Source organism: Poecilia formosa, unplaced genomic scaffold (assembly GCF_000485575.1).
Source record: "Poecilia formosa unplaced genomic scaffold, Poecilia_formosa-5.1.2 Scaffold111, whole genome shotgun sequence".
NCBI lineage: Eukaryota > Metazoa > Chordata > Actinopteri > Cyprinodontiformes > Poeciliidae > Poecilia > Poecilia formosa.
This window is the reverse complement of record NW_006800050.1, coordinates 900,112-920,873: the sequence shown is the minus strand read 5'-3', so window position 1 is coordinate 920,873 and position 20,762 is coordinate 900,112. Positions and strand designations below refer to the sequence as shown.

Sequence of the window (20,762 nt, the reverse complement as noted above, 5' to 3'; positions counted from 1 at the left end):
CAAAAAACTTTTTTTTTGTTTAGAATTGAAAATATGTTCAATTTACCTGATCAGCACACAAACCCTGGAGAACTTTGTCTCCCCCAAGTAAATTGATCTGAAGTGGAATCAGATATATCCTGAACTGAATATTACCTCTCAAAACAACCATTTATTATCTTTTTAGTAAATTTCTGTGTACAATCAATAGCACCTACAGTAACATTTCCACTATACAGCTACATTCTAAGATTCTATGATAGTTAAAGGTTTGTGCTTTTGAGACATTCCCTGTAAGGAACAAAAGGTGTGATGCTTCATCACGGCCACGAGGAGGCACTGTTAGCCCATCAGTAGGTCTGCTCTGAAGGGACAGTATAATGTCCATCACAGGCTATGAAGGCCTGAAGAAAGAGGAAAACATATCTACTGTGTCCTCAGCTGGCAAAAATAAAAGCGAAAGAAAAGGTTTTTAGAGTCATTTTAGCTCTGGATGAATCCAGAAGGGCATCTTAGCAACAAGTCAATACCTCACCAAGCTTTAATATGAGTTATGACGATGTATTTATTGGAATTTACCCTTTTCTTCAAGTCTTTTTCCTTTGTTTTATTCATATATCTCTTGAACGGAAGACAAATGATTATAGGAGAGACAATAAGGCACGGCCCCTCACAAGGTCAGGTCAATAATGATGTGTTCAAAGATCTGTGTGTTTCCCTTGAAGCTGGATGAAAATATAAAGTCCCTGCGGTCAGTGGAGACCACGGTGAATGAGCGCGGTGCCTGGATGTACACTTCCTTGAAGCGGTCGAAGATTTTCTTCTCGTCATCCCACAGGTAGATTTGTGAGAACGTATAGTCACTTCCCAGAGCCAGGTAGTAGCGGTCCTTGAATGTGAATGGTTGCAGGATCATGGAGCCTCGGGACGGTACAGCCTGGATCTCTGAAAACTGTTTGGGCCCCCACTTTAGGACCTTGGAGTCACCAATGTAGCGGGTCATGGAAAGATAGAGCTCCTCTTTGATCCGGAAGTGTTTCACAGCTACCACGTCCTCCATGTTGGGGATATCACCCTGCAGGATGAACTTCTGGTTGCTACGGCTCCACTGGTAGATCACTGGAACCTGCGAGCGACTTGCCAAGATTAGGTGAGCCTTCCCATCGAGGTTCAGGAACTCTGCGTCTGTGTCACGGAACCACTCGTGCAGGGACTGGTATGAGTAAAATCCGTTATCGTTCCACTTGTAGAGGGTTGACAAGCCAGCTTTGGAGCTGTCTGCGATGACAAAGAACCAGTCTGCTCCGATCTGAAAAGCCTCGATGTCATTGGGTTTGGAGATCTTGGACACTTCAGTGTCCTGGAACTTGTTGAACCTGCTTTGGTCGTCATCAAACTTGTAAATGTGGGAACCACCAAACAGCTGAGCCACAATGACATAAACCTCTTCCTGGATGATTACTGACTTGCAACCAACAATGGACTGACCTACAAACAGAGGAACACAGGTACAACACAACATTTAAACTCAAACTTAAAATGATGGTTTCCTTAAAATGATGGTTTAACTTGCAACATTCGACATGCAGCAGCTAACTCTCAAAGCTATACTCCTTTGTATTAATCTAAGCTTATTTGATCCTTAAGCTGAAGCTAATGGCTTAGCTAAGAACATTTTCACACCTGTACTTTGTTTGCTTCGATCCAAATCAGTTTATGAATTGTTAACTTGTAACTAACTTGTAAAATTCCAAATTAGCTAAAACCTGTTGCTACAAATGGACTTTATGGTTTACAAAATTACTCCACTGCATCCCACAATGCAACGGAACTTTAAAACTGTTGTCACATTTGCATCAGATGACTTTCTTTTTGCCGAAAAACACATAAGGATTTGCACTGGAAATTGAGATAAATGTTCATACCCATCAAAGGCAAACTTCAAAGTATCTCATCAGGATCTTACATTGATAGATCAGTACAGTGGAGTGTATAACTGAAGTGAAAAGAAAATGAAACCTGGATTCAACTTTATTCATAAATAAACTCACATTTGTATTCAGCCCTTTTAACCTGATACCCCTGAGAATCTGTGGCGAGGCTCAAAAATTGATATTCACAGATGCTCTACAGCTGACTGAGCTTGTACTATTTTGGGTTGCAACATACTAAAAAAACTTTAGAATAAAGATTTTTGAAGATGTTGTCATTATTCTCCTACCTAGTAATTCTGCATTACATGTTGTTGGTCTGTCACTTATAGCCCCGATAAAACGTGGTTGTAATTTGAGAAAATGTGAAACATATGTTGGGATGTAAATATATTTGGAATGCAACATGGAAAGAGATGCCCCACTTATGATCTTCCCATGGGAAACTTTCTGAGAACAAAACATGCATGTAGAAACGTTTTGCATATGTTTATATCAGAGTATGTAACTCTGATATAAACGTATTTATACAAAATGAGATGCATCTACTGCACGTAAGACATAAACTTCTGATAATGTTTCAACACTTCACTGGATGCAGGGTGAAGGGATTTCCTTACCGGTGATGTTATCATACGTCCTGAAGTTCATCTCAATGTGGTCCCACTGTAAAACCATGCAGCTGTCTGAGCTGGGAGCAGCAATAGTCACATAGACATCATTCTTGAAGCTGAACGTATCAACTGACAGAGACTCGGAGGCCACGGACTGGTGAAGGACAAAATCTACGGAAAGGTGAAATCATGAGGGGAATATTTTTGCCTAGAATGACGCTGCTGATCCGACCAACGCCGACGTCAGCAGTGAAGCTGACTCAGGCGGTTACTCACCCGTCGATGTGCACTCGTTGTGCAGGCTGTTCATGTCATTGAGGCGCTTGCCCTTCATGTCGTCCGGTCCGGCACACACGACATCCGACACCGTGGAGTTGGTGCTCTTCAGCCACATCATGAGCCATTTGGCTCTGCAGTCGCACTCAAAGGCGTTGCCTCGCAAGTCCCTGCAGGGCAAATCCAGTGCGGGATGGTTGCAGAAGAAAACTCCGACCAAAGAAGAGCATTTTTACAAACCTGTGGTGAACTTACAGCTCTATCAGCGAGTCCAGGTCAATGAAAACGTCCCTGGGTAAGGATTTAATGTTGTTGTTTGCCAGAGACCTGAAAAACATCGCCAGTGAGTGAACATGCAGCATATTCAAGGAGAAATTGCAAAAACACAAAAGGTTTTTAATCAACTGCGGGACATACAAGTGAGTCAAGTCCCTGAGTCCTCTGAAGGCATATTTAGATGTCGTCTCCAGCTTGTTGCTCTCAATGAACCTGTGGATTAGTCATAAACAAAAATATGAGTTGCAGTGATTACGGTTTGAGATTATTAGACATGTATTTTGTTGAAGTGATAGATCAAAACAAGTATCACCTAACAACTGTTAGGTGGACGGAAAATGATTCAAGATTTTACATTTTTCTACAAAACAAAAAATAGTTTGAAAGTCACCACAAATCATATTTTGCATGCAGGTAAAACAGTTCAGTTTTAGTCTCATCTGACTTTCTTAAAAGTGTTTTCTGTCTCCTGCATGATTTGTGGTAATCTACAAAAAATATTATTAAAAATTATTATGACCATTACTTTAGGAAGGCGACAAACTGATATTTGTAACGGCTTTCTTTCAATAATGACTTCTTTCTTGCCATACTTTCATAGCGAATAGGCATGAGGAATGCACAATTAATCGTTGCCATGTTGACAAATTCTCCCATCTGAGCTGTGGAGATCTGCAGCTCCTCCAGAGTTACCATTTGTGCTGCTTTTCTGATTAAGATTAATACCAAAATATAATTTTATGTTTTATATTTTAAGACATATCGGTGGTCCAAATGCCAACATGTTTGGTCTTTTTTTTATTTTTAATAAACAAAGAATTTAGTAACACAACAACTCACAGGTACTCCAGATGTGGAAGGCCCGAGAAGGCATCGTCTCTTACAGTCGTTAGGGAGTTCGAATTCAAAAGTCTGCAATTGATATTAGACAGGTTAGAGCAGATTAAAGAACACATAAGATCAAATCTGAACCAACCAAAGGTTCCAGCGCTACTTAATACGTAAATAAATATGAATTCAAGAGATGAATCAGTTTGTAGTTTATTCATCTCTTATTGTCTTTTTGACAATAAGGAAAACCCAGTTCTTGATGCAACAATGAATTTCGGTTTTGTACATGTAACTCATCTTGTGCATAGTTGCAATAATACTTGTCCTTTAAGACTAAACACGTACAGTTTTGCTCAGAATCATAGTCCTTGTGGTCCTGCCCCTGTCTGCATTTGGGCCCTTTAAAATCCACAAGTCAATAGATGTGAAGCCGATGCTAAACAACCACAGAAACAAAGACTGTGAGTTTTTTCCCCCACTTGTATTCAATGACAAATTGTTTGGTTGTGTCACCATCTGAGGTGGGTGGTAACTAGCTACATGTACTCAGTTACATTAACTTGAGTAATGCTTTTGTAATAAAATACTTTTAGGAAAAGTTTTACTACACCATACGTTTGATCATGGTTTTCATTAGAAAACCATGATCACCATGTTTGCCATCACCGACTGTCAAACATGGTGATGGCAGTATCATGCTGTGAGTCAACTTTGCTGCTAGTGGTGCAGAAACTAAAAGGAATGAGGAATGAGAACTGCCTCTAAATCGGCAAATTCTCCCTCAATCAAAAGCTGAAACACACAGACTTGGACACAACTGGGTGTTTTAACAAACTTAAAACTTGGTTTAGAATAGCTAAAGTAGGCTAACATTAGACTTATGGAATAACCTCAACCCAAATGAGAATACATTTTTTTTAAGTATTTCAGTTTGAATAAACTCTACAAAATCTGCCAGGAAGAGTGACTAAACATCCAGGCAGAATAGTGATGAGTTTACCTAAACTTCCAACTGAAACGGCATCAGACTGGCAAATCTGCTTCATCTCTGTTTGTGCTGACATCCAAGCTGTCGCTGCAGTTGAGCAACAACTGAGATTAATGGGCCCTTGAAAGCACCTCATACAAATGGGGAGCTGCGCTAAATGCACACAGGAGGGTTTTCATTATTCATTTCCACACTTTGAAAGCTTTTCTTGCTGGAAAATCTGAAAACCCACATTACAGCAACTGGCTTGAAGTGAGACCGCAAGTTACTGGGGGATGCAGTTGGCAATGAAACCTGGCATTATTTATGCGTAATGCCGCGATGCAGCCTTACTGTGTGCTGTATGTGTCACAATAAACAGTTTTAGTGGGAGGTTGAACGCAATCTGAGAGATATTACAGGGAGTAACGGTGTTCTTACAGTAGCTGGAGGGTGGGCATGTGGGCAAACATTGCCTCTCTGACCTCGGAGAAAGTCCCATTGACGATACTCCTGGATGAAGCAAGAACAAGGTAGATTTTTGATCAAATAAATTCGAGCTTGCACGGTATTACTCGATTTTTAATCGAGGAATGCATAGCGCATACAGAGTGTCCCGCGCAGGTACGGCGCATGGAAACGATATATATATATATTTTTTAAATGATATTGATAGTGTTTTACTTACAACGAAGTGATCTCGTTGGGGGAAATCCGCGGGATGTTGGAGGACCCGACGCATATGATGGACTCCTTGGAGCAGCTGCATGTTGAAGGGCATCGGAAAGCCTTTTTCAGAAGAGCCGGCTGACACAGGCTGCACAGCGACACACACAGCAGAGCCCAAATCCTGAGAGCTGGCGGCATCTTTCCTGTCGGGCTCGCATGTGTGAAGTTTTTTTTATTATTATTATTATTATTATTTTTGTTAATAAAAATAAAAAATAAACTATTTCCCCCGCCCCCTGGTGGGTGGATGAGGAGGATAGTTGTAGGAGAGCTCGAGATCGTGGCAGATGGCACCGCGCGTTTCCACCCTGCACCATGAAATGCTGCACTGGCTGCCTGACATCAGCAAATCAGCTGCAGTTTCCCCCTCTCCGTTCGCTTTCATTATTTATTTAGAGGCGGAGGGAAAGGAGGGGACTCCAGACTTATAGCTGTTGGTTAAACAACCACATGTACCCCACAACTACAGAACGCCGTCAGTGTCAGAAAGACGTGGATTCTATGTATGTATATTTATATTAGGTTATAATCGAATTACTTTTCGAATTAAGGTTAAAAGAACGCTTCTGGTACATTTTGACAAAAAATAAATAAATCTAACATTCCACTTGTTAATAACATAATGGCACAATAGCACATTAATTACCTTTATTGGATTTTTTATATTTTTTTTTTATATTTTTTTTTTTATTTTTTGTTAATTAGTGAAATGTTTGGGCTGTACAGAACCGTGGCGGCTACAGGACTGGATCTCTGACGGTGCAGGGCTGCAGCAGCACCACGGACAGCGCCTCTACGTCGATCCATGCATCATCTGCTCTGGCTGCACACACAGAGAGCAGCACCTACATGCGCGCTCATGTTCATTTGTGAGCAAACACGCGAGAAAGAGAGAGAGAGAGAGAGAGAGAGAGAGAGAGAGAGAGAGAGAGAGACTGCAACATTTTGTCCCAGAGCAGGCGATGCTTATGAGAGAACAATTACTCATCAGAATGCAGAGGTTAAACCCACACGAAATCTCATCACATGCGGCTACGGTCAAAACAGTAGAAGATGCACATGCGCAAACAGTTGATTTCATTTGACTGCCATAGGAACACAGAACATCTCGACTCAAAGCAAAACGTGAAGGGAGTCGTCAATTTACACAAAGTGTGGGAAAAGGGGTATAAAGTGTAAAGACAAATGTAAACATGGACTGTGTGAACCAAACTATGCTTGGAGATTTGTCTTTCCAGTGATTCGCTGAACAAATTACTTGGTTGGGCAGCTGCTGTTTCTGAGAGCTGCTTCACTTTTGTGTTGGACACATTTGACCAGATAACGGCACATGTGAACAGCTTGTTGGTACAGCCTCAACAACAATAACTTGAGGTTTTCACTCCTTCAAGCAACGGATTTTGCTTGAAGATCCTCTCCAGGCTGCAGTTATCCTTGCTGCTGGTGCAGCTTTTCCTACCGCTTAACTTTATATCAGTATGCTTGGATACAGCACTCTGAGCAACCAGTTTCTTTAGTGATGAGCTTTTGCGTCATTAACCGTCTTCTGGTCAGCAGATTTCCCCACGGCTGTGTAGGAAATAACCTGTGAAGCTACAATCAAAAGAATTTGAAGAAATAAAGGTTGGAAATATGTCATGCTATGTGTAACAAATCTGAAATGAGTGAAAAATCTTTTTTCATATTTACATTTTCTTAAATGCACAGGTATATATAGATATATCTGGGATACACCTTGCAAGAAAATGTCAGAGTGATGGACAGTTTTGCAAAATAACAGATTATGGGGCAATAGTTTTTTTTTTTATTTAATTTTTTTTAATTTGTTTTACAAACCTCCGTGGACGGTGCAGTAAATCATCAGTGAACTGGCAGGTCCTAAAAATAAACACTGAGGAGCAATTTGTCATGTAGCCACATCCAGAGGATGCTTGGAGCTCTCATTGTAAGGTGCAATTTCCCCATGCTTCACCTTTTTCAGGGAATCAAAGAAGCGCCATATTTGTAGTACATCTCAAATTGATTACTTACATGCTCTAGCAAGCTCTGCTGCAGTACTACGATATCAGCAACAGAGGTAAAGCACTTTTTCTTTTTCTTCCTTCATGCCAAAGAGCAGCACTACTGAGCACATTAAAATAGATTTTTTTTTTCCTTCCCCCACCCCTCAACTTTTCCAACCCCTCCAGCTCCTCTTCGGGCTGCTGCATCGTACCAGCCTGCTGTCACTGTGTAGTGTTTTTCCACTATATTTTAATGTTTCAGTACAGCTGGGAAGTGTGGAAATGTGCTGATACAACAGCATAACCGTCCCCGAGTCCAGCCCACTTTCACAGGCTGCTGAGTGGGGGTTGTTCTGCAGCTGCCTTTGCTTGCACACGTATTTCCGAGCGCGCAGGTGGGAAAACATCTGGGAGCTGAAATTACACGTGCAGTCGAGGCTGGTTTTAACGTCTTATGCTTTGAAGCAAAGATCTCCTGCGGTCTGTAAGCTGCAAGAAGATGAAGCCCAGATGCGGAAAACACGTTGCAGAAATGAAATCGGAGAGGAAAACTCTCTCTGAGGTCCTGAAGACGTCTTGATCTCTTCAGATGTGAAGTGAAGGTTTCCCCTCTGTAAACACAGGGCTGATCTATGACCGGGCCTCTATCATTGATTATCTGTAACCGAGGCTAAAAATAGAGCGAGTTAATCCACTGAACAGGCTTCAGATGGAGTTAACAGCGCAGCAGCATTCAGATCACGTTACAGCTCGCTGCAGAAGACACCGCACAACACGCCACATCGCAAATCTATTTTTTATTTTTTTTTACATCCGACACAGGGGCCGACTCAGACGTCACAGTACAAACAGCTTTAATTATAAATAAAATCTGTAGAAATGATCAATCTTCTGATACGACAAACATTCAAGATTATACCAGTTTCTTAAAGAATCAAACTAGATTAAGAGGTAGGGAGCTTAAACTTCCTCTGCTCAGTCATTCTTCATCCGGCGCCTCCTGATCGGCCTGAGGTCCTGCAGAGCAGCTGCCCGCCGTTTTCCCATGTTTCTTCAGAGCTTTCAGGCATTTGTCGAGCCTCTTCATGCACAGCGTCACGTCGCCTCGGGTGATGCCCACGGCCGAGGCGGCGTTGAGGTACGGACAGGGGTACGACTCGGAGTGCGACATGAATCCACGGAAGGTGTGACCGCTTATCGTCTGCTCCTTACCCAGCGGTATGACCCTGGAAACGAGGACGGGAGGGCAAGTAAATGATCAAATCCTTTGCAAAAAAAAAGTAGGAATGTGTGGAGCCCCCTAGAGGCCGTGGGGGAAATCGTTTACTTTTGCGTTAATTTGCTAAAGTATCGCGTTCCCTTGCGATAAATGAGAAAATACAAGCTGGTCTACTTTGTATACAGCTAGTAAAGCCTATTAAATCTAAATAATTTTACATTTACCCATAAAATTCTTTTTGTTGAACTGCACAGAACTTATTTTGAATTAATTGTTCAAAGCTTCAAAATGACTCATTTTTTACATCAATTTTTTTCAGCACAAGTGTGCGCGCTTTTTGTCCACTACACCAATAGCCATATGAGCGAAGCTAATGCTTCATTAAAAGTTATGATTCGAGGCACTTAGTGGTTTAATTTGGGGTTGCTTTGAAATGGTGTACCAAACTTTTAATTATTACTATAGTGCAAAGGCTACTTTTAAGCCCTTTGTCTCACCTTCTAAACCAAACTCTGGCCCAGTGTAATGATATGCTTGCACCTCCGTCAGCACCACCAAGACTCACTTTAATGTTAAATCAATTAGGAACCAGCTCCTAACAACGATGAGAAACCATTATGGCGGAGAAATGCACTGTAATGAAAGGGTCGATGTGTGTTAATTGGTTTTTTTGGAGATGATTTGTGAGGAACAAAGAAGCTTCCCCTCAAAGTATTGATTCGGAGAATCAACTTCAGTCATTTCTATGACTGTAAAACGTTATCCACGGTGAGACAAGGGGACGAAAGGCCCCCTTGTCTCACCTTGGAAAGGGGCCTCAGACATTGTCCCCCAATGTCAGAGACGATGCCAATGTCTGACAGCTCTGTCATTGGAAAACATTCCCAAGAACTGTTTGTGTCGATGCTTTCTTTCCCGGACGTCTTTCCGCTTTAAGCAGAAACAGTCCATTAAATTAGGCGCGGGCTCTGATAGAATGGACTGTCTAATCATCTAAAGTAGTTCCAGCTCATCCATTTACCCCGATCAGTGGTGTCTACGGGCCTGTGTCCTCATTCGTTTGGCTCATCCTAAATTCGTTTTAAAATTCAGACTTCTGTGTTAAAAAGCTCCACATCCTCTTTACTTTTCACTTCCCCGTTTTCTCCCAGTTTGTCACAGTACAGCTTTAAACATGAATGTATTTTGGGGACTTTTAATTTGTAGACCAACTCACGGAATAATTTTTGTGGGACTTAAGAGTTTTTTTTTTTTTTTTACAAACCACTCTGTGGATATGTTCAAAATCTGGGATAATATTGGTTTTCATGATGTAGTTTTTCTCACTAATGTTCAACAAACCTCAGAGGCCTTCACAGGCCTTCTACATTTATATCTAGATTAAGTTACACGTCGATTAATTATTAACTAGGCAAATCTGAAGACAAAAGGTCGCAGTGGATTTTATTTAGGAGTATCAGAGGAAAGGGGATCTGAATACAAAAACCTCTTTCAGATTAAATACCCTGAATTAAATCAAAGTTTGTGGTTGTAGTGCCAAAAAAAACAACAACAAAAAACAAGTGAAACAAATGGACTGAGAAATGAGAATGTTTACGCGCGACCAGTTTTCATACCTCGCTCCCGACACCTGTCGGGTGAACAGCATGGAGCCGAGCTGAGTCACCGCCTGGTTGCTGGAGGCCTGGAGACCGTCTAGAGACATGGCTGAAGGAGGGGAGAGAGGTGCCACACCCAACACACAGACACACACACACAAAGGGTGACCCGGAAAGGTTAGAAACAAATTCTGACATGCTGGTTTGAGATCAACACTTTGAACTTACCCAGAGATATGGGATTATGCGGGGTGTGAAGCAACCTCTCTCCGTGTGCAGAAGCAAGAGTCTTCAGCTCCTCAGCCAGGAAGGAATAAATCTCCTGCGGGCAGAAACATACAGACCATCAGGAAGCTATAAATATAGCAACAACCATGGCTTTATTTAAACAGCAGCAGCCTTTGGAGTTTTGTTTCCGTTTTCGATAATTCAGCAAATTTAGTAGCAAAGGGCTAAATTCGTGTCCGAAATAAGTCTGTGTCCTCCCCCCCCATTCCCCCTCTTTCGGTTTCACTCAAGCCAGAGCGTCCACCGTCCGCCTCCTCCTGGCTGGGATGTTTTGTTTGCATCACACTTCCACCTCCGGGATCAATTAGAGGAGCAGGACAGGAAGAAAGCATGCTACTAAACCGAGCACGTTTAAAAGATGCTGACAGAGTGTTTAGCACGGAGCGTGAAGCTGCTCCTGAAGGACCGAATCAGGTCGAATGGGTTCAGGACACCGAAGTTACAAGAACCAAACCCGCACAACAACGAGGCGCAGTTTCCTTTTTTCCCCCCCTTCTGTTAGCATCAGAATACCTGCTGACGCTCTAAAAGGGCGGGTTGTCTGCAACCGCAGGCGTGCGTCTGCTAAATCGGAGGGTTTTCTCCTTCAAGAGTCAAACACAAACAGTTCTTCAACCGCATCAAGGGTCCCCATGTGTCCCTTGTTCCTCAGGAACAAAGAGCAACTTTATTTTCCCAGGGCGGAGGAGGAGGGACGCAGCTGGCTCCGGCCGCCCAGACAATCTTCTCAGTGTTTGGGTCGAAAAGTTCCTCCGTGAAAACAACACGCCGGCCTCTTGGCCGTGCTGCGGACGTTTGCTAAATCAGTGCTACATGCGGCTTTAAGTGAACCTCAAAAGACTGAACGTCTGAATTATTTAAAGCTCGTCTCTCCCTCTGGAGAGATGCGAGGAACTCTCCGGGATCTGCAGACACGATGGAAAAACCTATTTTGGACATTAATTATGCATTATGGTGGAGGAAATGGAAATCGATGGGCCTTAATGCTGCCGGGTCATACGACGGGCCAGAAGAGATTCAATTTTAAGGCTTTATGTTTCAGGACGTAATTACAAAAGATCAAATGGTCTGCACTGCATCTCGCAATTGAGCATGTAAACGTCAGATGAACCACAAAGCATCACATAACTTATAATTTTTTAATATATATAGTGAAACCTTACTATAATTAAAAAGAGGGCAAGAAACAAAAGTCATTTTAACTAAAAATGCACCCAATGGGAAATATTGAGATGACTTAGACTTGAATTTTAACGATGCAAAAACTAAAACTGTCATTAAGACAATCTCTCTCACGACTAAAAGAATCAAATTGTTCTACAACTGAAAACCATAACAAATAACTTTGCAATGTTTCAGAATAAAACAAATGCAAACTACTCAAAGAATCACCATGCATTTTATTTTTTACATGGACAATACGGCTAAATGTGACATCCTCTCAAGTTCAGTCGCAGCATTATTGCGCCCCACTAATTACATTTACAAATTGTGCCATAAATGTGCACGTATTTACCATTTCTTTCTTAAAGGTTTTAGATGTAGTTTTACAACATGGTTTCTCACTTTTACTAAAAATCCTAAAAATCAAAGAGAGCCATGAAGGCACAGGAGTTGGAAAAGCATCCAAAGCCTTGAGCATAAATGTCAATTTACGTGAAAGTAATAAAGCAGACTTAAATCTACAAACAAGCAGGAACAACAGTCACAAATGTGCTTCAAATGTTACCTTTAACCTATCAGAAGCCATGATGTCATCACCACCTCAGGTTTCCCTTTCCGTTTAAAGAGACAATAATCATTATATGTAAACTTCTGGTATCGGAGTCTTTAGCAAATAAATCCGAAACATCTTACTCATCTCATTATTGTGACATTTAGTAAATGGGAAATAATTTTGGTAATTCCGACTGACCAAAAACACATTTGGTCTAATTTAGCTTCAGACGGTGAAAAATAAAACGGTCTTTTCATTTGCTGTACGTACATTTCTGGTTTCAACCGTATGTATTGTTTTATTATATTACTTAGAGAAAATCCACAATTTATTCAAGCAACTTATTGTTTGCAACTGACTTTGTATGATATATACTTATTCCACCGAAACAAAGAGACTTTAAATAATTAATAAAAATTTTATTTTATTTTTTTAAAGTGATGAGTTTCCCATAAGGAGTTTATGTAAACCTTTGATAAATACTGTACTTAAGAAGGTTGTCTCAGACGTCGGCTTAGTTTTTGTTAACTAAATTATTCTCATTTCTAATGCATCTGAGGTAAAAATAAAATAAAGACAAATGAGGATTTTTAATCGTGTTAGGATACAGGATCTCATGCAAGTCACGTTTTTTTAACCATAATGGTATATTTCTGCTACAAATCGAGGTGTCACATAACTAAATCACTGAGTCGTGACAGTCTCCTGTGTGATTTTCTTTTTTTTTTTTTTGAAGACATCATATAGTCTGCAATTTGTTTCAAAGAATATTCCTTCAGAACGACGTCAAGATTCCCACTTTAAGCGGATCTGTTGTTGCTGTTGTATTACGCAAGCTTGAAGGGAGGCAGATTTTGTTCAGCACATTTACAGCAGTGTGGAGGAGTGGGAATGCTGCAGTGCCTACGGTCTGAAGAGGGGGAATGCTGCATTGTGAGTAGCTCAAAAAGTTCTGGATCAATTTTATCTCTCTCCAGCACAGCCCTCCCTCTAACAAAGCAAAGTGCTTGCTCAAGACCAGAGTCCACACTTTCAGTCGGAGTGACGGCCAAAGCCACACGCAGCATTACAGCTGGAACTGGGCTCACCTTCTACAGGCTGAAGCAGCCATTTTAGATAAAAGTCAGCAATACAACATCAGAAACTAATTCATTCTATGCAAATTACTATTTCATTTACAGCTGCAGAAGTATTCACAACCCTTGAACCTTTTCGTATTTTGTCATCTTTCAACTGCAAACTTCAATGTTTTTTTAATTATGTGATAAAGTAATTGAAGAATTTCTAAATCCTTTCACAAAGATTGTGTTAAAAAATTCTGAAAAGTGTGGCATGCCTTTGTACTTAGCCCCCACCAAGTCAACACTGTCCTGCAAAGTTTAGATGAATCTCTATTCCAGCAAACCTGAACCAAACGAATGACTCTTTACCAGGTCTCTGTAGAGCTAACCAAGATACTAATGAGGGATTTGCGTCATTTAATTCAGGTGTGTTGGAACAGGGATGCATCCAAAAATTAAAAGGATAGCAGATCTCGAGGACTTGAGAATCCCTGATCGAAGCCCTTCTATTGTAGCTCTGGCTGTATGCTCCAACTGGTTTGGATCCAGGATTTTTTATCTCCATTTACCGTCAACTTTGACCAGGTTCACTTTTTCCTCCTGCAGTGTTTGGTCTTGAACACAAATAGTGTTTTGTCAGTACACTAAAAACCACCATAACCATTGGAGACTAAGCTTCAGGACAAGGGGTGAAATGGGATATAGGATGTTTGTTCACTAATTTCCTTTAAGAAAACTCCGAGACCTACATACTGGATTTAGACTGAGATTATATTACACACAACGACTATTTAAAAGGTTCATTCCTTCTGAGAAAAGTTGGCTGCACATGTCCCACTTCTCAGATTTTTATCTTGAGAAGGAAATTTTGCCTTGGCCTGTCACATACAATTTAAATAAAACTAATTTTTGTGGTTTCAACATGGTAACACGTGAAAAACCATTGATCTGTTGATGAAAATACTAAGAAGTCGTCCCACCTCGACACAGGAAGAAGCCAAGCTATTTTCAGCTTTAGAAAGGGCAGCGTCTGTTCTCACCTTTCTCTCCGTAAGGTACCTCTTGTAGCCGTTGGCTCCCAGAGTGAGAAGGGTAATGAGGACATCGAGGGAAGGTGAAGCTGACGCTCTACCTGGACGTAGGAACACCAGAGGACGTTTGTGGGGCAGTTAAAAACAAACTAGGAAACAAACAAAATCTTCCCATAATCAGTTCTGATTCATGACTGGCATGTCAAATACTAAGAAAGGAAATAAACTTTATTTTATTTCTTGTTTGTTAAATATTTTATCTGTCAAATGTATAAGCACAAAGCATCGTATTCAGTTGTTTAATCAAAATAAAGCATAAACAAGTGATTTTCTTAACAATAACCGGGCAACGGATCAATACTGATCAAATGATTATAAAATAATTGGTATTGGTCTCCGACTGAACTCAAGTACTAGCATTTTTTTGTTGTCAAATGCTGATTTTTCCACCCTTCCCACTGTATTCTGTAATATCAACAAGTCCTACAAAAACTAAGTAAAGATGCTAGCATTAGCCTGTTAATTCAGCAAATTGCTCAGCCTGAAAATAATTTTTTTTTGGGGCAACAGCTAAATGTGCCATGTTATACATATGATTAGTAACAAAAGACATAACTATGAATGTTCGGCTGACCACATGTTAGAGTATTACAGATCTGACCCGGTGTATAGAGGACAAAATTAGGTAAACAAAGAAATATGTAAAAAAAAAAAAAAAACATGGATCCTGTTAGGGAGTGAGCTATAACACTGACAGAGGTAGACGGGATGCAGACACATAAAACTAAACTATCCTCACTACCTCAAATGAAGAAAAAGAGGTTAGCAATAATGGATAAGTTAGAAATCTATATAGGGTAAAAAGAATGGACATCTATCTATCGATCGATCGATCGATAGATATTTTATGTGAAATTCAGCTTTATCAAGAAAACTAGAGCGTGTATCTGTAAGCTTCCGTCTTAACATGGAAATGGGAAAGTCATCTTTTTAAAGGAAACACTTCTGAAACAAATCCTGCTTTATCAGCCGTTTCTGTCAGGCCATTCTGATTCAGATATGATTGGTTTGTTGCTCACCTGGGTACATCTTGCTTATCTCCTGCACAAAACACTCATCAAAACCTGCGATTATGGCGCCACCTACTGGAACCATAAAGTTCTTGTCCAAGCTCTGAACAAAGGCGTCGATTCTTCCCACACGAGCCCCCTGTTACAAACAGGAGACGTTCAAGACACAAAAACAATGCAGGTTTCTAATTAGTAACGATTGAGCTCAAAGAGTTCCATGGCTGTCAGACGTTTACATAAACACATATTAATAAATCTAAAAAAAATTGGGCTTTTAATGATGCATTTAAGGTTTTTTTTGTTTTTTTTGCAATGTGCAATGATGACACAACAAACACTATGTATAACAAAATTCTGGATTACACACACAGATTAAAATATATATATAACACTTCACATCCCAACTACACGCGTTCTGTCGCCACCAACAACTCCTGGCATAACTCTGGCTGAATATTCGACCCACTCTCCGTAGCATGATTTGTAAAATTCATGTGCACCACCGGCTTCTCTGACCTTTTAAGAATAATCCTTAAATAACCAAAAGGGCTGAAGCTCTGCTTTATTAATTTCAAAATCTATTTTGATGTGCATTTATATCTCCATCAGATTTTCAGCCATCTGACGAGAGCTACCAACTTGAGGTGAAGATAATTTGGTCGATCCAGTCTATAGTGAACTGGAAGAAACGGGAACACCCGTGTGACTGCACCAGGTAGAATGAGATTCACATCGCCATGGACAAGTCCAATGGCTTCTGGAGAAAAGAATTATCCTCAGATGAGGGAAAGACGGATTAATTGAACAGGAAGAAGATCTACAAGTCTGAAATTAAGACTTTCAAACCTTGAATATCGTACAAGTTTACTGTACCAACTGTCAAGCATGTTGGCGGAACATTGAATAAAGCAGATGGAGTTATAAAGGTGGAGGACATACCTCCAAATTCTTTTAAAGTGGAAGTTATTGTTGTATTGACCACTGTGTGGATTAGGGAATACACACAGTAAAAATTACACTAAAGAAAATGTATTCAACTGCTTCACTCCCATCAAGTCTTAGCTGCCGATACCTGCTGTATGAGATGCATGCATTTGGACGACTGCACTCCGTACGCGTTGTTGACGATGTGAGGGATGTCATGTTTGGCGCACATAGTGGCCAGTTCTTCAAGCCTGGAAGACGGAACGAGACAAAAAACATAAACAAAGCAGCGCTTTCTTTATTCACACTCTTGGAAAAAAAAACTGAAAAGCTGGATATGCTTTGTCACGGAGATGCTGCAGAAGTTTGAGAGTACGACAAAATCTTCCACTAACCTGTCGGGGACCCGTGGAGCGAAGCAAGACGTTGTCGAATGAACGCACAGGATGTTTTCTGCTCCAAGCTCATCGATCTTGCGTTGAACTGCTTCCAGGTCCGTTCGCAGCTCATCCCCCTCCGTGACGTTCTCCACAACTACGGGCTCAAATCCTGAAAACAAGAACCGCTTGTCATTAGAGAGGAATGCTGTCCCAAAACAGAGGTGGAGCAGAAGCAGGGTTTAAAAAAATAGCTTAAATCAAAGATACTCTGTAAAGTAAATGGGAACTTTTCAAAAGGACTTGTTCGTTAAAAGGAGGTCAGGTTGCCGTGGATTTTGAACGCCGACCTGCTGTGATCATGGATTTGAAACACGACTTCTGGTCGATGCGAGGCCAGATGATGTAGCGGGCCTTGGGTCTGCGGTGACGGAGGGTCAGGAAGCACAGAGTCAGGCTCATTCCTGTTGCCATGGGAACAACAAAGCAGCTTGCCACACTGCGAACACCTGGAGTAGAGAGTAAGATTAGACCTTTCACACCGAAGACATTTTTAGACTTTGCTGCATACTGGAGTTTTTTCTCATCATCATCACCAGGGCAAAAGTGTTTATTCTATAATCAATTTAAATTTATTGTTAATGTTAAAAAAAAAAACACATCACAACATTTTTAATTCAACATTTTTTTTTATTTTTATTTTTTAAATGCTGCTGTTTTTATCTTGTTAAATGTTTTATCTCACAGGTTGACATTTCTCAGTGAACCTGCAGCATTCTCACCCGAAATCTTCAAGATGTCCAGAACAACAGAGTTTGTGAGCTTGTTGAGCAGACTGGATCCTGCGGCTTTGGGCTGAACGGCAGCGATGTCACCCGACCGACCGATGCCATGGATCAGCCTAAACAAAAACGGCAGCGGCGGACCAGTTAAGTTCACCAAGACTTATCCAGAACAGGCGGCTGCTCTGTTCTGGAGTCAGCTTTGGAGAGAAAGCGGCATTTATCGATAGAAAAAAAAAAGTTTAACTCCCAACAAGAAGATTTCACACATAGTGAGAAATTAGGGAAAAGGGAAACTTTTTGCACCGACACAGAGATTCACGCAAAACGTTGTGCAAAGTACACACTTAAATCAAATCTAAACTTTAAAAATGTCAGAGAAATATATCTCCACGCTTTGTGAGACTTTTTATCACTATGAATCCATATAAAAATTATATATATATATATATGTATTAAAAAAAGTCAAGAGGCATCAGGTCTGAAGAACAGTAAGATCTGGGTATTTATTTTGAAATATTTTCTGTCAGGGATCAGAAAAACTTCAAATTAACATCAAAATGCACATCTGGTAACCTAGGGAGGACTGGTTTGAGACAGCTGGGTCTTTACACTCCTCACCTTTTTCAATGAACCTTCGGCAAGGACATAGAATGAGCCGAGAACTGCAGGATTTTTCATTAATGCGGTATCAAAATAACGACCAATGAGCAAGAAAAACTGTACTCAGAAAACCATCTTCACCTCACACCTCCCAAATATGAGCGTTTGGTCAGCTACGAAAGCGATCTGAACCTGTAATGTCTCCTCGCCACCAGGCTGGACGCCACGCGGCCCTCCCTCTCTCCGACACCGCAGTTGCCCAGGAAGTTGTTGCTGTCCATCACGGCCAGCTCGTTTAGGAACAGCTCCACAGTGCTTTCGCTCCATCCCTCCTCTGGACACTTGCCCTGCAGAAACACAATGTGAGAAGACGGTACAGCTGCAGCTGCAGCAAATGTATCTAACCCAACCTGGTCCAGTAAATGTCTGATGAGCTGTTCGTGGCCACGGCGAGCCTGAGAGCCCTGGCGGATGTAGGAGGACGAGACGGTTTTCTCGCAGAGGGTGACGTTTTCGCTGTTCATCCCTGGTGAAAAGCACATGACCTGACATCAGACTCACCATTTTATATCTTGGTTTTCTTTTGTATTTTGCATGACACACAAAACTCATGTTTTGTCTAATAAAACTTTACCTACATACATCACTGATCTGCGTCTTTACATCTACAATCACTTGCCCAGACAGTGCAGGTTTTGGTTTAACCACAAAGCTGCAAAAATACTTTTATCCCAACAAAACAACAACAATAAACGTGACACCCGTGACGAAGGCGAACGGAAGGCGTCGAAAATGTCTGACGATAAAGTAACTGAGTGTCTAATAGCAAAAACGCTTGTTTTCAGAACCAGCAAGTTTGATTTGCTCTAATAATTACTTTCTTGCAACAGTCACGATTAAGCAATGAAGTTCTGGGAGAGTTCAAATCAAAGAGTGAGCCGCTTCATGTTTACAAATGTGGCGGCTGCCAATGGCTTGCTCTACAGTATGAAAAGCAATGGGGTGTGGTGACCTGAAATCCTAAAATCATAATGTAATGTTTTTCTATAAAAGGACTATAAAAAAATACAATGTACCACTTAAGCGGCTCTACTGAAATTCCTTCCTTGGAGCTAATCTATCCATCATTATGGTCTTTATGATGGAGGACAAATAAGGGCCCATCTGTCTCACAATTTGAAGAGATTTGTATATCATGTTTTAGTAGTGTTGTTTTTTATTATTTATATTGTGATACTGACTCTTTTGTAGCTCAAGAAGAATAACACATGACCAAAAATAACTGAATAGTGTTTTTTGTTTTCATTAATGTTCACTCCCTGATTGCAGTTTTCTGGTCAATCGCTGATTACCGATCTCTAAAAACCGTGATCTGCCAATTCCGATTCTGGCCAACGGCAATTTTTCCCCCGCAGAATAGGCAACAATGTGATGACTATTGATGACTGCCAGGTTGCAGACATGACCTAGTGGATGGGGTTGTCAGTCAAACCTCTCTCATGGGAGAGCAGAAGAGGACAGTGGCTGATTTTCAGACCTTTGCTGAGGTAGATGATATCTGCTTCACATGCAAGAATCAGCCGATCACCAATCTCCCAAAATTAAGAAAATCGGCAATAAATCGGTGCACCTCTACTCCAATGGTGCATCAATGGTACTCTTACGAAAACAAAACTGGAAAAAAAAGACAGGGCAGAAAAGTGCTCTTGGCAGCAAAATGAACCAGCACATATCAAACAATGTTGTCTAAATCCAACTGAGAATCTGAATAAAGAGATGGAAACTGGTGTTCACAGACATATCCTACTGCTTTTAAACTGCACACTGCAAATAACGTGAAAACAACGCACACCACACTCTTCAGGTTTTGCAGAAAAATGATTGAAAAGCGTTCATTTTACTTCCAGATTTCTGCTACTCTATCACACAGCATTTCAAGTTAACAATACGCGCAGCTTTCCCGTACGTATCCCAAAAGTATTGAGCAACTTACCCGCAGTTGTGCATGCAGACCAAGCCTCTACTTAACACGTCTGGTTACAGTGTGGCAGACGGCTGCCTCATGCTTAGCTCAGCAGCAGGGCTGACACCCGGTGTTCGCTAAGCTAATGTTTACCCCCGTGAATCGTCAGTTTGGTCACACTCTAAAAATGGCGCCCGCCTTATCGCTTCTTCCTCCTGAAAACCCTCTTGAGTTTCTGACTGTGAAACAAACCTCCTCACAATCTCAGGCGGCAGAGGAACATGTGTAACTTGTGCCGTGGTGGATAAAGGTTGAAGACAGAAAGCAGAGCACTGAGCTACGACAGGGCGTCACGTGACTTCAGCGCGCAGGTCACGTGATCACAGTTTGCCTGTCAGAGAAGCAAAGAGAACCGCAGGAGGTTTAAATGCGACTTTAAAATTCGTATTTTCTACAAACTGTCATTGTCACATTTAAAACATGTCAATTTATTTCAGAGCTTTTAATTTCATAAAAACTTATA

At 41.1% G+C, this 20,762-nt stretch overlaps 2 protein-coding genes across 5 annotated transcripts in view; both read right to left on the bottom strand.

The window, feature by feature from the left end:
- Nucleotides 1-8: 8 nt before the first annotated feature.
- lgi2a (leucine-rich repeat LGI family, member 2a) lies at nt 9-5,943 on the bottom strand. Of its 2 annotated transcripts, XM_007559939.2 has the most exons (9): nt 5,853-5,935; nt 5,563-5,763; nt 5,316-5,387; nt 3,917-3,988; nt 3,218-3,289; nt 3,056-3,127; nt 2,801-2,970; nt 2,531-2,695; nt 9-1,467 (listed from the first exon to the last, which is right to left on the bottom strand). In XM_007559939.2, the coding sequence occupies exons 1-9, from the start codon at nt 5,918-5,920 to the stop codon at nt 650-652; spliced, it is 1,710 nt and encodes a 569-aa protein (XP_007560001.1). In that variant the 5' UTR covers nt 5,921-5,935; the 3' UTR covers nt 9-649. The 2 variants fall into 2 exon arrangements, with proteins under 2 accessions (XP_007560001.1, XP_007560000.1); XM_007559938.2 differs by having other exon boundaries at nt 5,563-5,943.
- Nucleotides 5,944-8,443: 2,500 nt separating this feature from the next.
- The window catches only part of sepsecs (Sep (O-phosphoserine) tRNA:Sec (selenocysteine) tRNA synthase), a 16,273-nt gene continuing 3,954 nt past the window's right edge, over nt 8,444-20,762 (bottom strand). The window contains exons 1-12 of one of the 3 annotated variants that reach the window (XM_007559935.2): nt 20,270-20,619; nt 18,687-18,802; nt 18,469-18,623; nt 17,674-17,792; nt 17,242-17,400; nt 16,910-17,063; nt 16,663-16,765; nt 15,600-15,729; nt 14,530-14,621; nt 10,652-10,745; nt 10,442-10,532; nt 8,444-8,832 (exon numbers count right to left, since the gene is read on the bottom strand). In XM_007559935.2, coding sequence (XP_007559997.1) covers nt 8,586-8,832; nt 10,442-10,532; nt 10,652-10,745; nt 14,530-14,621; nt 15,600-15,729; nt 16,663-16,765; nt 16,910-17,063; nt 17,242-17,400; nt 17,674-17,792; nt 18,469-18,623; nt 18,687-18,800 — 1,458 coding nt within the window. In that variant the 5' untranslated portion in view covers nt 18,801-18,802; nt 20,270-20,619 and the 3' untranslated portion in view covers nt 8,444-8,585. Of the gene's footprint in view, nt 8,833-10,441; nt 10,533-10,651; nt 10,746-14,529; nt 14,622-15,599; nt 15,730-16,662; nt 16,766-16,909; nt 17,064-17,241; nt 17,401-17,673; nt 17,793-18,468; nt 18,624-18,686; nt 18,803-19,813; nt 19,934-20,269; nt 20,620-20,762 lie in introns of those variants that run through there. The other 2 variants (XM_016675238.1, XM_016675237.1) reach the window with 2 other exon arrangements.

Bases quoted from the DNA above. Each gene is read 5' to 3' on its own strand.
- lgi2a (XM_007559939.2), bottom strand. From the start codon at position 5,920: ATGGTGCAGGGTGGAAACGCGCGGTGCCATCTGCCACGATCTCGAGCT. The intron at 5,764-5,852 runs ATCCACCCACCA...AAAAAACTTCAC, and splicing joins CTCCTACAACTATCCTCCTC to ACATGCGAGCCCGACAGGAA. The intron at 1,468-2,530 runs GTAAGGAAATCC...CTCTGTTTGTAG, and splicing joins GACGTATGATAACATCACCG to GTCAGTCCATTGTTGGTTGC.